This window comes from Terrapene carolina, unplaced genomic scaffold, assembly GCF_002925995.2.
Source record: "Terrapene carolina triunguis isolate 2854851 unplaced genomic scaffold, T_m_triunguis-2.0 Scaffold97, whole genome shotgun sequence".
NCBI classification, from domain to species: domain Eukaryota; kingdom Metazoa; phylum Chordata; order Testudines; family Emydidae; genus Terrapene; species Terrapene triunguis.
This window is the reverse complement of record NW_020664448.1, coordinates 20,512,734-20,527,886: the sequence shown is the minus strand read 5'-3', so window position 1 is coordinate 20,527,886 and position 15,153 is coordinate 20,512,734. Positions and strand designations below refer to the sequence as shown.

At 38.7% G+C, this 15,153-nt stretch overlaps 1 protein-coding gene across 1 annotated transcript in view; it reads left to right on the top strand.

Annotated features, from left to right (window-relative positions):
- The window catches only part of TRPC6 (transient receptor potential cation channel subfamily C member 6), a 164,007-nt gene that overhangs the window by 125,707 nt on the left and 23,147 nt on the right, over nt 1–15,153 (top strand). Inside the window, exons 5-7 of the mRNA XM_026651697.1 lie at nt 8,181–8,397; nt 11,698–11,931; nt 13,295–13,559. Coding sequence (XP_026507482.1) covers nt 8,181–8,397; nt 11,698–11,931; nt 13,295–13,559 — 716 coding nt within the window. The remainder of the gene's footprint in view (nt 1–8,180; nt 8,398–11,697; nt 11,932–13,294; nt 13,560–15,153) is intronic.

The window sequence follows — 15,153 nt, the reverse complement described above, 5'->3', positions numbered from 1 at the left end:
TCCATCCACGGAATGCAGCTGGTGCAGGTTTTGGCACTTGCTTTTAAGTGGTGTGTCATTTTGTGAGCATATTAAACTAGTGCTCTCTGATCTCCATTTGCTGTTTTTTGGTTTCCAGGTTGATTTTTAAGGTACTTATTTTTTCCAATAAAACCTTCTGGCACCTGCCTATCTCAGAGGCGATATCCCTCCCTGTGACATAGTCCCACAGTTGCAGTCAGTGGAGGCACCTAAGAAGGAGCTTTTTGGTACAGGAGAGGAAGGCTGGTCCATTGGCTAGGGCATTAACCTGGGAATTTGAGATATGGGTTCAAGTCTCTACTTTTCCATAGACTTCCTGTCTGATAGTGAGCAAGACACTTAGGCCCAGATTTTTAAAGATATTTAGGAGTTGTGGTACTCAGCATTGCAATGTATAACTAATTTAGGACCCTAAAACTCATTTCCAAAAGGGCTCTGGTCACTTCAGAATCAAAATCTCAGTGACAGTAGATGGGATTTAGGCTCCAAAGTGTCTAACTCCCTTTTGAGACTAGGATTTAGACTCGTAAATCAGTTAGATGTTGCAACGATGAGTGAAGCAGTGCCTAAATACATTTAAAAATCTGGCCCTTAGCCTCTCTGTGCCTCAGTTTCCCACCTCTAAAATGGGGATAAATAGAACTCCTTACCTCACATAAAAGATTGTGAGGCATTCAGATATTACAGTAATGGGCACCACATAAGTACCTTAGATATCTAGGGCATTCTTTGTTAGGTCCCTGTAACTTTAGAACCCAATTTTCCACCAAATCTATACGTAACCGCCCATGTTTGTTAACCTTCATGGCACACTTGGCTGTAGGGAACTGAAGGATAGGGCAGGTTGGAGATTCCAGTGCTGAGTTTGATGGTGGAGTTTATTATGTGTTTATGTTCACACTGTTTCTGGGGTAGAGTCATCCGTGAGTAAATGCCAGTCTGTTAAAGGATTAATTGTATTTTCAAGAGTTTGTCAAGGGCTTGGAGTAGGTGCTCTTTTAGGTAGTTAGTACAAACGTAAGTCAATAAATAAGTTGTGGTCTATTGACTATGGCATCTTTAGAAAAAAAGAAAGTTACTTACAGATGGGCACTTCAAACGTTCATTCTGCTTTTAGATATATTACTGGTTCCAGTGTTATTTTCTCTATTCAGAATGGAGAACATAGCAAAAATATCTCCAGAACCAAAGTGAATTTTTCAAGTGTGCCCACTCTGCCTGTATCTCTTGTCCTCAGATGATTGGTTTTACTGGATTACCAACACCTCTGAGAGCTCTGGATGTTCCCACCTGCTTTGTGCTGGAAGCTTGGGAATATTGATCCTTGTAAATGATGTCAGGACAGAACAGCAAGTAGAGCTAGATTGTAAGCTCTATGGGGTAGGGACAATGTTTGGGACTTGAGGGTGCTATTGTAATAAAAATGCATGATGATGATAGTGATTTCCTTTGGTTCGGGATGTTTATATATACCTTCTAAAATTCTGTGCTAAAAGTTTTAAAGTTTCTTCCCCCATAAATATGGATCTTTCTTCTGTCGTGTTTGGTAGCATGAGCCATTATGAGGAAAGGATCTTTTTGCTTTGTTTTATCCTTATCATCGTGCAATAAATATACATCTCAGAGACTAGTGAAATAGGCATCCGATTGCTGGCTCTGATAATAATAGAATCATATAAGTGTAGAACTGAAAGGGACCTCAGTAGGCCATCTAGTACAGTCCCCTCCACTCAAGGCAGGACTATGTAATAACTAGACCATTCCTGACAGGAATGTCTAGTTTGTCTAGCCTGTTCTTAAAAACCTCCAGTGATGGAGGTTCCAGAACCTCCCTAGGCATTTGTTTCAGTGCTTAACCACCCTGACAGGAAGTTTTTTCCTAATGTCCAATCTAAACCTCCCTTGCTGCAATTTAAGCCCATTGCTTCTTGTCCTATCCTCAGTGGTTAAAGAGAACCCTCCTTCTTGTAACAACATAGATTCATTGCCTTTATGGTCAGAATGGACCATCGTGATCATCTAGTCTGAGCTCCTGCACACTACAGGCCACAGACTCTCACCCACCCACTCCTGTAATAGACCCCTAACCTCTGGCTGAGTTACTGAAGTCCTCAAATCATGGTTGAAAGACTTCAAGTTACAGAGAATTCACCATTTACACTGGTTTAAACTTGCAAATGACTCATGCCCCATGTTACAGAGGAAGGTGAAAAGCTCCCCAGGGGCTCTTCCAATCTGACCCAGGGGAAAATTCCTTCCTGACCCCAAGTATGGCAATCAGTCAGACTGTGAGCAGATGGGCAAGACCCAACCTTTTATGTACTTGAAAACTGTTATCATGTCCCTCTCTCGGTCTTCTCTTCACCAAACTAAACAAACCCTTTTTTTTTCAATTTTTCCTCACAGGTCATGTTTTCTAGACCTTTAATCATATTTGTTGGTTTCCTCTGGACTTTCTTCAATTTGTCCTCATCTTTCCTGAAATATGACACCCAGAACTGGACACAATACTCCAGCTGAGGCCTTACCAGCACAGAGTACAGTGGAAGAATACTCGTTCATTTATAAGCCGACCCCCACAAATGGATAGGTAAAAATAGGAAAAACTGTATGACCCTTTCACAAGCTGACCCTATATTTCAGGGGTTGGAAAACTTTGGCTCCCGGCCCATCAGGGTAAGCCGCTGGCAGGTTGGGACATTTTGTTTACTTGGAGCGTCTGCAGGCATGGAGCCCCTCAGCTCCCTGTGGCCGCAGTTCGCCATTCCCAGCCCTCGGCCCATGCTGCTTCCTGCCGCCCCCATTGGCCTGGAGCGGTGAACTGCAGCCAGTGGGAGCCACGATCGGCCGAACCTGCAGGTGAACAAACCGGCCCGGCCCACCAGGGTGCTTACCCTGGTGGGCTGTGTGCCAAAGGTTGCCAATCCCCATATTAGATATTCAATTCAATGATTCCATAGAGTTTAAAATCATCAAATTTTGGTGTAGACCCATTTATAAGCCCACCCCCGCTCTTTGATGCGTTACTTTTTTACCAAAAATATTCGGCTTATGAACGAGTATATACGGTACTTCTCCTGTCTTGATTACAACACTCCTGCTGATACATCCCAGTATGATGTTTGCTTTTTTGCAATAGTGTTACACTGTTAACTCATATTTAGCTTGTGATCCACTATGACCCCCAGATCCCTTTCCACAATACTCCTCCCTAGGCAGTCATTTCCCATTTTGTATGTGTGCAACTGATCGTTCCTTTCTATAACGCAAGTTGTATGTCCAGTCCTCTGCATGTTAAAATATGTATTCTTACATTTCACTACATTTAAGTGCATTTGCCAGTTCTATATCATAAGCAAATATAATTTCCTTACTACAACTTTCTATAGTTGTTTATATTGGACAAATATGGCCCAAAATATTGATCACTATATAACTCCGGTTCTTACTTCCCTTTCATTTCCAATGTCTCTCAGTCACAGGTAATGATAATGATACAACATTACTTTTATATAGCACTGTTTACCAGAAGAATCCATTTTAGCCCACTTTACAAAGTGCATATGTAGTTATAGGAATCACCTCACCTTTTGTGCCACTGAATGCAGCCCACCTCTGTGCTGAAACAGTCACTGCTTAAAACTATAATCAAGGTACCAGCAGCGGTAGTTTAAATCACAGCAAACCGAAATAGAGTTTATAACAAGAATCAGGTATATCCAACTGAAACTACAGAAAGTATTTGGGTAGGAAACATGTAATTACCTATACTGGAGTGTAGCAAAGATACTGACATTTACATTTCAACCCAAACAAAACAAGAGCCATGGGATAGTAATGGCCATAAATGATCAGGAATTGTTTTAAGTGTTATCCAGAGGGCAGCAGCTTCCACTCTACTGTGCCCCTTAATACATGGAGACATTGATTCAGTAATGGCCAAGAGGGAAAATACATTTTCTACAGAATCGCCAATGCCAGTTCTTATAGCACCAATCTTCCTGACATTTCTATGCACTGTCACATAGTTCAATCCTTAGACCATACTTACTAAAATAGTTTTTTTTCTCATTTACACAAGTGCAAATTCATTCACTCCATTGACATCAGCATAACTGAGAGCAGAATTTGATCCTATCTTTGTAGGATAGTATTTTATTTCATGAAATTTTGTATGGGTCAAATTCTGTCCTCTATTACATTCAAGCAACTCTAGTGTCTTCAGTAGAGTTGCACAGATGTAACTAAGGGCAGCCCAGTGAGTTAGTGTCAACATAATGGGGGATCCAAATATGAAACCAAAATCCTCACTGCCAGGTCACCATGGGCTGAGAGTTCTACAGAGGTAATATTCTCAGGCCCTGTGGGAAGAGTATACTTCCCAAAGCAGTGATATGAGAGATATATACAGTCCTCTGCAACATGAGCTTTCCATGTTGCAAAGGAAGTGCATGTGAAAATCATGGGCTACCCAGATCCATAAAAGTAATGGAAGACATTCCAGAAGACTGGGAAAGGACAAATATAGTTCCCATCTATAAAAGGGGAAGTGAGGACAACCTGGGTAATTACAGACCATAATCTTAAGTTCTGTACCCGGAAAGATAATGGAGCAAATAATTAAGAAATCAATTTGCAAACATCTAGAAGATAATGAGGTGATAAATAACAGTCAGCATGGATTTGTCAAGAACAAATTGTGTCAAACCAACCTGATAGCTTTCTTTGACAGGGTAACAAGCCTTGTGGATAGGTGGGGAAGTGGTAGATGTGGAATATCTTGACTTTAGTAAGACTTTTGATACGGTCTCACATGACCGTATCATAAACAAACTAGGGAAATACAATCTAGATGAAGCTACTATAAGGTGGGTGCATAACTGGTTGGAAAATCATTCCCAGAGAGTAACAACAAGGAGTCCGGTGGCACCTTAAAGACTAACAGCTTTATTCCCAGAGAGTAGTTATCAGTGGTTCACAGTGATGCTGGAAGAGCATAATGAGTGGGGTCCTGCAGGGATCAGTTCTGGGTCCGGTTCTGTTCAATATCTTCATCAATTATTTAGATAATGGCATAAAGAGTACACTTATAAAGTTTGCGGACAATACCAAGCTGGGAAGGTTTGCAAGTGCTTTGGAGGAGAGGATTAAAATTCAAAATGATTTGGAAAAACTGGAGAAATGGTTTGAAGTAAATAGGATGAAATTAAATAAGGACAAATGCAAAGTACTCTGCTTAGGAAGGAACAATCAGTTGCACACATACAAAATGGGAAATGACTGCCTAGGAAGGAGAACTGCGGAAACGGATCTGGGGGTCATAGCGGATCACAAGCTAAATATGAGTCAACAGTGTAACACTGTTGCAAAAAAAGAAAATATCATTTTGGGATGTATTAGCAGGAGTATTGTAAGCAAGACACGAGAAGTAATTCTTCCGCTCTACTCCGCAATGAGTAGGCCTCAATTGGAGTATTGTGTCCAATTCTGGCTGCCACATTTCAGGAAAGATGTGGACAAATTGGAGAAAGTCCAGAGAATAGCAACAAAAATGATTAAAGGTCTAGAAAACATGACCTATGAGGGAAGATTCAAAGAAATGTGTTTGTTTAGTCTGGAGAAGAGAAGACTGAGAGGGGACATGATAACAGTTTTCAAGTACATAAAAGGTTGTTACAAGGGAGGAGGGAGAAAAATTGTTTTTCTTAAACTCTAAGGATAGGACAAGAAGCAATGGGCTTAAATTGCAGCAAGGACAGTTTAGGTTGGACATTAGGAAAAACTTCCTAACTGTCAGAGTGTTTAAGCACTGGAATAAATTGCCTAGTGAGGTTGTGGAATCTCCATCATTGGGGGTTTTTAAGAGCAGGTTGGACAAACACCTGTCAGGGATGGTCTAGATAATACTTAGTCCTGCCTTTAGTGCAGGGGATTGGACTAGATGACCTCTCGAGATCCCTTCCAGTTCTATGAGTCTATGATTCTATAAGAGAAGCTTGAAGGGATCACCCTAAAAAGCATGTCCACTACCTTTTTGCAACCACGTTTTTTGTTCCTTCCTCACCATTGGAAAGTGTAATTTCACATTTCTATATCCATGTCATCTACCAAGATTTATTGTCCAATCTTATGTGATGCTGCATGCCCTCAACTCCTATTAAATTCAGTGCATATTCAGTGCAGTAAGCTCTGGTTTCAAGCCCTGTCTTTCTGTTTCCCCATTCTGTCCTTAATTAATGTTTTCTGTCCTGCATCTTCTCCACAGGTAGAGTCAAAGTTACAAAACTTCTATTCCTAGACCAGTTCTGGTCACTTCCCAAATGTAGGTGTCAAAAAAAACCCTCCAGGCTGTCTGTAGCCTATTTTATTTCCAGTGAGTTTTTAATTACATCTAGTAAAGATTTTTTCTGTTTTTTGGGGAGCGGGGGGCTTTGTCAATCTTTTAGATTTTTTTTTTAAATTTCTTTATCGGGTATTCTGGCATTAACCTGATTTCCTTCAATATTTCTGCTTCTTCCCTGGGTATGTCTCTTTCTGGCATCTGTCTCCCAGTCCCATCCTCTTTTGTGAACACAGGCAGATAATGCATGTAAAAGGACACTGTCAAGGTATTTTGTTTATCATTCTCAAAATCTGTTTTACTCACTGTTGTTTATAAACCCCTCAGGGGAAGTTTGAAAATGAAACCTGTAAGAAGTATCCTTTCACTTCACACTGCACACAGAATAAACTGTAGGGCACCTCATGAGGCTGAGGAAATTGATTATTTTTAGGAAAAAGATAAAGTAATTTTATGGGGGTTTGGAAATACATAATGAATTGCATGGATTTGCAAAAGGATATGTAGAAGAGTAGAGAGGTCAAATTTTGGGCCTACTAACCTTGACAGTGTTCCTTTAATAATATTATTTTTAGATATGACTATCTTTTTCAGTAAGTTATCTGTGTTTTATCAACCCTACTACTGTATCCTTCACTGACCTCTTATTCCTTGGTTATTTAAATTTCAGTTTGATGTTGGCTGAAGTCTGACTTGGACCTGGAAATAATAATTCTAAATAACTACTTATAGTAACTGATGCTTGCGGCCTCTCCTTACCTTTTTCAGTAGCCACCAATACTAACTATTTCAGCCAATGACCCCTTGAGGCTTGCTTTGAATTCTTCACCTATTTTGGCACACGCAGTGGCTGTCGTGACCCAAAATAAGATAGGCATTTTGTGCCCAGCATGCAACTGGATTAATTCATTAGGACTGATGAGAGGAATGCAAGAAGTTACCAATCCCTTTAAAATAGATATTTTAATAGCCTAGATGGGTGTGGGCTTACATGAATTTTCATATGCATCCGAAGAAGTGGGTTGTAGCCCACGAAAGCTTATGCTCTAATAAATTTGTTAGTCTCTAAGGTGCCACAAGTACTCCTGTTCTTTTTGCGGATACAGACTAACACGGCTGCTACTCTGAAACCATGAATTTTCAGTTTTGTTTAGTGTCATGCTGAATCAATCTAAACGTCTGTTCAAGGTGTAGTCATCTCTGTTGGTGGTTGTTTAAGGAAATTTCCATTAAGAGAATCAAGAAAGAATGTGAGAAGCTACAGAAGTGTAAACACAACCTTTTGGGGCCTGTTTAAATGTTAAAAACCAAAAGGCAAGGCAGGTCAGAAAAACTGCTTTTGCTATCCTGATCCTGCCTACTAAGTTGAATACAACATCAAACCAAAATCTGGTGTCCCCATCTCTATTGTAGCCCCACTGATATTTCAGTGTTCCTACTTACCAAACTATACGATATTTCTTCCATTTCCTTTGCTGCTTCTTAAGGATCTCAAGAATGAAAATTAAAAGAAACTTTCCCGTAACAATGAATATTTCTCTTGATGAGCTATGATAATAGGTGCAAAGAAGCGCAAGAAAGAATTATAGTAATATTTTTAAACATTGCTATATAGGTAAAGAAGAATACTGACATTTAATAGCAAAATTGTTCCTCTTGTTTCTGAAGATAGCCAATAAATAGACATTTTTACGAGGTAAATTTCATTATGATATCACAGTGTGTATATATTTTCATCGTCTTTATTTACTGTGATTTTGACATAAATGTACTTTTAAAAAGTTGATAGAATTTGTTTGTGTTTTGTTTTGTGTTGCAGCTGGGGAAGATAATGCGTGGACCATTTATGAAGTTTGTAGCACACGCAGCCTCTTTCACAATTTTTCTTGGTCTGCTAGTCATGAATGCATCTGACAGATTTGAAGGCATCAAACTCCCACCTAATGAAACTAGAACAGATCATGCAAAACAGCTGTTCAGAATGAAAACATCCAGCTTCTCGTGGATGGAGATGCTCATTATCTCTTGGGTAATAGGTAAAGATTAATTTTCAATTCGAATTCTGTCTTGCAGTGATGGCAACGGGGCTGAATTCCAGTTACACACCAGTAACAGCTACCAGTCTTACATGGAAAAAGTACAAAACACAAGGGGAACACATCTGCATCTTTCATTTTCTTTGCAGTCAGCCTCTATAGGGTACATATTATTAATTCAATATTCCATTCCCATGGAATGAGTTTACCATATTAAGGATCTCTGCCTCTGTATTGAGTAGTATCTTATTGTGCAAATAATCCCAATAAAATGAATAGGACTTCTTGTGAAATAAGGTATTGCTCAACTTAAGAGGAGGAGAAATCTATCCTCCTAAATATTACGGGGCAAATTCTGCCACCGTCACATATGTTGAAAAGTACCCTGAGTGGACCCATTGAGTTCAATGGAATAAAGTACTACTCAGGGTGAGTAAGGATGCCAGGACTCATCCTTAGCAAAGTCAGTCATAAGAGAAACCAAAAACCAAGCTATATAGACCCATGATCCTGCAGTTTTTAGTTAAGCAAACTCCTACTGAAATCAATGGAAGTTGGAGTTTTGCCTAAGAAAGACTGTATTGAAGTCATATACTGCCCTGTGTTTATATGGGGAATTCCCTACTGATCAGGCCCTCTCAGAGGTCCAGAAAGGCCTGGGCCCCTTCCAGCCTTTGAGGCCCCTAGCCATAATAAAGTAAAAAATGACGACACATGAAAACAAAATAAGGCGCCAAAAAAGAGTGAGACATAATTTGAATATTTTTTAATTTAACAAATGCTTTTCTAGCCTTTTTCTGTGCAAATGCACTAATTATTGAGGAAAAATCTAGCTTTCGTGCAATGTCACAGTTGATATTAAGTATGTCAAGCATTCAGTGTAAAGCATAATTAGAACATCAGAACTGAACAAATACTTCTTTCTCCTAAAGACATGTCAGGGTGATGCATAAATAGTATGTAACTTAGAGTGGTTCTCTTTCAAATCCCAAGTGTTTAGAGCGAAGTCTTACAGAACCAGCCTAAATCCCATTGAACTGACTTTCATTTAAAAACCCCTACCCTTAACTGAAGTGGCATGGTTCTTCCTGTCCTCTATTCAACACATCAGTTAGATTCATGGTTTCAGTCTAGCTAGAGTTCTGTTCAGCAAAACTTAATATAGAGACACTAATTTAATTATTTTTTACTTTTTAAGGAGGATGCTTAAGTAAATTAGGGAGTTTATATATCAGAGGCTATCAGCATTTTATGGCCTTTCTGTGATTAAAATCAGTGCCATACCATATATCGTCATTTTTATAGCCTTAAAAAGCACTAACAATCTCTTTACTTTATAATATTTAACCAAATAAATGAATATAGTAGTATAGCATGTAAATTATATAGCGCTTATATTTCATAGCTTTATATAAACATAATTCATCTAGTAATAAATGAATAAATAAATTATTCAGTCTAAGAACTTTAATTGTATTAATTAAACCTATATATTGTAATCTGATTTAGGAGCAAAACTGTGTGAAATGATTGTATAATACTTCATTGTGGTACCTAACATATAATACAAGTAAATGTTCATCAAAAATGAGTTACTGCCATGATCTTATATGGATGTCACATATATTGCATTTTAAACAGTTACTCTGGGTGAGGTTTTAATTGACACTAACTGAAAAATAACTAACTGAAAAATAACTGAAAATGTCCTACACAAAATAATTTGATAACTATAGTAAATCATTGGTGAAATGATTATAGTGTGCGTTATTGTCCAGAAAAAGGATGCAGTATACTGATAGACTGCATGCCTATGTTACCTGAATATTATTTGATGGCTTTTGGGTAAATGAACAAATACAAACTTTCCCTTATTTTATTTCAGAAATATTAAGCCTTCTCCTTACCTATGTGACTGGTCATTACTTATACAGGCAGTCTCATGGAAGACAAGAAGTGTCCAGTGAACTGTTAATGAGAACACAGCTTCTATTCCTGGTTCTGCAACTGGCCTGCTGTTTAACCTTGGGCAAAGCACTTAACTGCTCTGTGCCTCCATTTTCCCCCTCTGTAAAATGAGGATAATGATACTATCCTTTGTACAGCACTTTGAGCTATACAGACAAAAACCAGTATGTAAGAATAATATTATTACATGCATGAGAAAGGGCTTATTTACATGAACAAGAATTTGTTGAATTGAGCCCATATAACAACACAAATCACTTTAAGGAACACTGGATCAGGCCCATTCTGCTATTAGATCCTCACACACAAATGTGTAAAGTGGATTTGAGTATCACATCTGAAACACACAGTGGTTTTCCCATGACATGTTTTTATTAATACATTTTTAAGTTACCTTTCAAACAGCTAGAAAAAAGATTTTGCTGACACATGCGCACAGCCCTTGATAAAGATATAAAAGGCAGCGTATCTTTCCTTTTACTTTATCCAAGGAAAAACAGCTTCCTTCAATTATTTTTCAGATGGTCGAGCAGAGGGAATTGATAACATGTCACATTAGCTTCATGTGCTACTGTGCTGATCTACTGTAGGTCATCTGGCCTCTAGTAATGACCAGCAAATGTCTGTATTGCTGATGTTGCTTCTCACAGGAAGTTTATTGTTCATACTGAGAATGATAATGAGAGGCCAACACTAATCAAAATTTAGCATAGTTGTGATCGTCTAGTCTGACCTCCTGCATAACACAGTCTGTAGAACTTACCCAAATTATACTTAGTGTCAACCATTTTTGTGTGGGTTAGTGTTTTAAAGCAGCTTTGATTTACTCACATAACTGAAAATCCATAAAGCAAGCACAAGGCCCATGCATCACTTAAGTCCCACATAAGCCCTCAAACTAATTGGGGCTTAAGTGTGATTTAATTGAAGCACAAGCTTTGTGCTTGTTCTCTGTACAGAGGTGAATTTCACCTGTGAGGAGTCCCATTATTAACTGAAGTCAGTGAAATACTCATGTGAGTAATGTAAGCAGTCTTTTGTCCCTTACACTGGGGTAAATTCATGGGAAGTCAGTGGAGATACACCAATATAAAACTATCATGAGAAAAGAATTAGCCCTCCTGTTGAAATGGGAGAGACACAATTAATTTTCCTTCATTCTCTGTTTAAGTGTATGATTTGCACATCAAAAAGGAATTCAGAATATATAAGCCAAAATGCTTTCCAGTTTGACTGCTTCCAAGAGCACATCCTATTCATAATATAATATTAAAGAGGATGAATCTGAAGTTAAAAATGAATGAAGTATATTCTCTCTTCTCTCTTACGCAGGCATGATATGGTCTGAATGTAAAGAAATTTGGTCTCAAGGGCCCAAGGAATATCTGTTTGAGTTATGGAATATGCTTGATTTTGGTATGTTAGCCATTTTTGCAGCATCATTCATTGCAAGGTTTATGGCATTTTGGCATGCTTCCAGAGCCCAGGGCATTGTTGATGCAGATAAAGATATGACGGACTTGGCAACTGCACCATTGGATCCCAACACAAAATACTACACATTGGGTGAGTTGAATTCACAGAATGCAGACTTAAATATAGGACGAAGAAGAATTGTTTCTATGTTAATAAGTTTCTAATTCTTTATGTAGTCTCTCAATCACATTGGATTAATTTTTCACCCAACTTTATTTTTTACTCTCTTCATTACATTAGGTGTTATGTTTGTTTATACCAGTATCTCGAACACACTTCTGCTGGTGCATAGCAGGATGACTTACTTCATTACCCAGGATGTATAAAAGCAGGATGATGAATAAATGTGCTATAGAGCACTAAAAAGAAATTTTTGAAGTATGAACATGGATTAAAACTTCCAGTTGTGGGAAATTATTAAAAACAGATAGTTAAACATGAATTCAATTATAAATTACAGCAAACTATTGCCTTTACAAACAGGGACCAGTGTCTAAGTTGCACTGGATTTCTAAAGTTGCCAAGGAAAATTCTTCTCTCTAGTTCATGCTATAGAACTGTATTAGCGGAGCTTCAATTGACATCAGTATTATAGAGGTGCCGGTTGTGATTTCATAGTTAAGGTTGCATTCCATTTTGCACTTAAAGTAAGGGTCCAACCTCTTGGTTTTAGAACGCTGCATGCAATTAAATCCCCAGGCAGGAGCTCAGAAATTTGCTGAACAGATATGTAATTACAAGAAATGAACTACATCTAAAAAAGGCCCTGTTCACAAGCAAATGTACATAATCTAAATGAGTCCATGCCATGTCTAAGTTCACCCAGTGAGTCATTCATTTATTTATTGTGTTGCTTAAATGTTAGCTCTCCACTGAGTTCCTGGGACAGGAACGTCATTTTCTGTGTTATATATAAGGATGTTTTGAAATGTTGTTGTTCAGGGGCATTAGGTGTTGGGGCAACTAGCCCATTTCTGGGTTAGACTTGAGAAAGCATGTTTCTTTCTCTAGCCTTGGTTGATGGCAGGATCTTCACGCAAGGAGTTTGCTGAGCACTGTTAAAAAATCATTGCTGTGGGCTCAGTTTGGGCACTCACATTGGCAGGTAGGGGTCCATGCTACTAAGGAGCTGAGTCCTGAGAGCAATCAGTGTTTTCACTCATGTGTATATTTTAGGTGCATAATCAGGTGCTCTCATTTCGGCACCCAAGTCTGAAAATTGGCCTCCCTCTTTATAAATGGCTGCATTGCATTTCTTTTTCAAGTATGGTAAAAGAAAAACTAAAGAGCGAGCCAGCACCCCAGCTGCATAACTCTATTGATTTCAGTGCCAGGTTACACTAGCAAAGGATCTGGGCCACTCTTTCTTTTCTAACCAAAAGAGAATAATCCCATGAATAGCCTAAAGTATATTTCAGCCCAGTTACAAGAAACTCTCATCTTTTATTTCTAGCCAGAATAAACTGGGATCCATCTGATCCACAAATCATATCTGAAGGCCTGTACGCAATTGCTGTTGTTTTAAGTTTCTCCAGAATAGCCTACATTCTCCCAGCCAATGAAAGCTTTGGACCTCTACAGATATCACTTGGCAGAACTGTGAAAGACATCTTCAAGTTCATGGTAATATTTATCATGGTGTTTGTGGCCTTCATGATAGGAATGTTTAATCTCTATTCCTACTACCGTGGGGCCAAACAAAACGAAGCATTCACAACGTAAGTATTACTCCTGTTTAAATGTTAACAATTGCACATTTTTTGTAGAAGGAGAGCTACTTGAACTGAATGCATTAATGTACTAAGTGTCATAATGTGTGGTATAAGATTCCCATCTTTTATTAAATCTCTTGCTCTTGTAATGAGTGGTAACTTTCTCTGTAGACCTGGTGCCACTAAGATATAATTGAAATCAAGGATAAGATTTTTATCTCAGTTCCACTGGGGCATATCTGGAGCGACTCCATTGAACATAAATTGGACTTAGATTGTATGCTTTCTGGGGAAAGGGCCATCTCTTTCTTACAAAGGGCATCTAGAACAATGATCCAAGCCCGATCCATGATAGGGGATGGTAGATGCTACCGCAATATAAATAATGATCAATACTCGGCTGAATAAAATAGATAGGGTTCAGCACAAGAGGTGGCATGTTTTCATCAGGTTTAAACCTGACCCCAGGAGAGCTGTGCTGGGAATGGTGCTGGTGTAAGTTAAGGTAGAGGCTTCCTTTGCCATGCCAATGTTAGTTGCTGTTTTTTCTACAGTTACCCTCCTACCCTTCTGCCTATAAGTCACTCTCATTTTGCAGACCCAGTGAATGCCAAATCAGTGCAAGTTGTGCTGCTTTGTCATGGATACCAATTTACCTACACTGCTACTTATGTCACCACTGGTTTGGCCCAGAGGCTTCTCCATGAGTTGCAGCTGCTTAAACTAACATAGGCTTCATATGCCAGCTGTGCGCCAGTTTCACTTTTTTCAAAGGAAATTTCAGCAGAATGCAAAAGAGAACCATTACCCACAGCTGAGGAGGATGTAGGAACATAGCAATTGCCAGATTGGAGCAGATTCAAGTTCCATTCAATCCAATATTCTGTCTCCAGTAGTGGCCAAAACCAGCTGCTTCAGAGGGAGGTGTAAGAACTGCTCTGTAGGTAGATGTGGGATTATCTGATCATCCTACCCTCCTCCCCAGAGGTCCGATCCTGATGTCTAATAGTTAGAGATTGGCTTAAACCCTGAAACGTGATGTTTAATATCCCTTCCAAAATGTTTGTTATTTAATTATAACAACTCTGGATAGTCTTGATCTCCATATAAAATATCAATCCCATTTTTAATCTTAAATTCTTGGCCACAAAAACTTCCTGTGTCAGTGAGTTTCACAGTTTAATCAAATGTTTATGAAAACTTATTTCTTTTTATCGGTTTTTAATTTCATTGACAGTCCCCATGTTCTTGTATTAGGAGACGGGGAGAACAGAAGTTCCCAGTCTACCTTCTCTGCACCATTCATTATTTTATATACTTTTATCATGTCCCTTTGTATTAATCTCCCTTCTAAGGTAGATCCTGTGAATGAACGTCTTTCCTCCTGTGCACTGCAACCTCTGGTTCTTTGCTCTCCTCCTCTCTCCTGCCTGCTGGGTATATTCAGGCCTTGATTTACCAGTATAATTAACTAAAGTAGTTGGCTTTATCTTTTATGCCTTAAAATTGAAACTCTGTTATTATGAATCAGTTTCTAATGGGAGTGCTTATTACATTAAGTGTATGATGGATAATATCAGTAAGATCAGACTTCTACAGT